Source organism: Tupaia chinensis, unplaced genomic scaffold, assembly GCF_000334495.1.
Source record: "Tupaia chinensis unplaced genomic scaffold, TupChi_1.0 Scaffold000494_1, whole genome shotgun sequence".
Taxonomy (NCBI): Eukaryota; Metazoa; Chordata; class Mammalia; order Scandentia; family Tupaiidae; genus Tupaia; species Tupaia belangeri.
This window is the reverse complement of record NW_006160006.1, coordinates 4,132,375-4,134,355: the sequence shown is the minus strand read 5'-3', so window position 1 is coordinate 4,134,355 and position 1,981 is coordinate 4,132,375. Positions and strand designations below refer to the sequence as shown.

The following is a 1,981-nucleotide window of genomic DNA, read 5'->3' as shown; positions in this document are numbered from 1 at the left end:
GCAGGGTCCCCGCGTCGGGCTTGGGGTAGGCCGCCATGCCGCGCAGCCCTCGGTGCCCGGGGAGACGCTGCGCAGCCGCCCGGACGGTTCCGTCACGTGAGGCCGAGCCTGCCACGAGGGGCGAGCCAGCGCCCGGTGATAGGCTGCGAGACTCAGAAACCCGGAACCGGAACCAGAACAGGACTGGAGCCAGAACCGGAAGTGCCGTGTGCTTCCGCTGCGAGGCTCAGCGTTGTGGTGTTGCTGATCTCGTCTCTCAGCCTACCGTCTCTCTCCACCCAGCAGGTTGTATTTTTAAATATTTCCTTTGTCATTTGCATGCTCAGCATTATTAAAAACACTTAAACTGCTGAATACTTTTCCCTTAGTCGTAAATTCAAAAGGGGACAGACTTGTATCTGGGTATTTTTGGAAACTGTAACGTTCCTTTTTATACATGAACACCATATCCGAAATGTCTTCCCTTTTTCCTACCCAACGTCCCTTTTAATTCAACCAGGGTAGTAACACCATCTCAGCAGAGACCTTCTAAGAACAACTAACATTTTGAATATCAGACTTACATGTAGACATACCGTGGCTAAGTTGACCAAAAGTTAAAAGAAAAATGGGTCTAAAGGCACTAAATGGCAGAATATCTGGAACCACAATTTGTCCAGTGTATATAAAGTACCATTACTACATTGAAATAATTAACTAGGAAGGGTGGGCTAAGGAGCCTCAAACTCCCTGTGTTCCTACCTAAGCAAATAAACACCCAACCCAGTATAAACAGTAACACGAGACTTAAGCCTGCCAATCAGAAACCACCAGTAAATCTCTAACTAGGTGTTTTCTACAAGAATGACCCAAATAAACTACTGCTCCACTTGAATAAATTTTTGTTTTTGTTTTTGTTTTTCATTCACTGGCTTTTTCTTGGGGACTCTTCAGTTGAGTCCGTCCTTTGATTTATCTTTTAACAACTGTTACTACAAATAATTTTTAAAACAAAATTCATTTATTTCTTTTAGTTATAAAACTAAGTTTGTGCTATTGAACTCTTCTGTAGAGGAAAGTTCATTGCTTGACATAAAAAAAGACAGAAAAGGAAATGCAGTGATGGTGTATCCTATTCTCCCACACTGAGATGTTAACTATCTTGGTTAACCTTGACTTTACATAAAACCATGACACTTAAAGAAAAGAAAACAAAATATAATAGACCCAGCCACAATGGTACAGTGCAATCTCTGGGATGCTGGGAACCCAGGGGGAGATGGGGGATGGTGGTTAGTACACACACATGTGCCCAAGATCCTAGCTGGCTGGGCAAGGCTACAGGGAAGGGGATAAGGGCATTCATGGGACCTGGATGGGGGTGCTTGTCTTTATCTTCCTCATAGAAGAAATAAACAAAAAGGGATCAGCAGATGGCATAATAGTTATGTTGCTGGACTCCCACCTTTTCCCTTAGTCGTAAATTCAAAAGGGGACAGACTTGTATCTGGGTATTTTTGGAAACTGTAACGTTCCTTTTTATACATGAACACCATATCCGAAATGTCTTCCCTTTTTCCTACCCAACGTCCCTTTTAATTCAACCAGGGTAGTAACACCATCTCAGCAGAGACCTTCTAAGAACAACTAACATTTTGAATATCAGACTTACATGTAGACATACCGTGGCTAAGTTGACCAAAAGTTAAAAGAAAAATGGGTCTAAAGGCACTAAATGGCAGAATATCTGGAACCACAATTTGTCCAGTGTATATAAAGTACCATTACTACATTGAAATAATTAACTAGGAAGGGTGGGCTAAGGAGCCTCAAACTCCCTGTGTTCCTACCTAAGCAAATAAACACCCAACCCAGTATAAACAGTAACACGAGACTTAAGCCTGCCAATCAGAAACCACCAGTAAATCTCTAACTAGGTGTTTTCTACAAGAATGACCCAAATAAACTACTGCTCCACTTGAATAAATTTTTGTTTTTGTTT

At 42.2% G+C, this 1,981-nt stretch overlaps 1 protein-coding gene across 1 annotated transcript in view; it reads right to left on the bottom strand.

The window, feature by feature from the left end:
• Window positions 1-72, bottom strand: part of TKTL2 (transketolase like 2) — a 2,467-nt gene extending 2,395 nt beyond the window's left edge. The window contains exon 1 of the mRNA XM_006156473.2: window positions 14-72. Within this exon, the coding sequence (XP_006156535.1) occupies window positions 14-37 (24 nt within the window). The 5' untranslated portion in view covers window positions 38-72. The remainder of the gene's footprint in view (window positions 1-13) is intronic.
• Window positions 73-1,981: the final 1,909 nt, after the last annotated feature.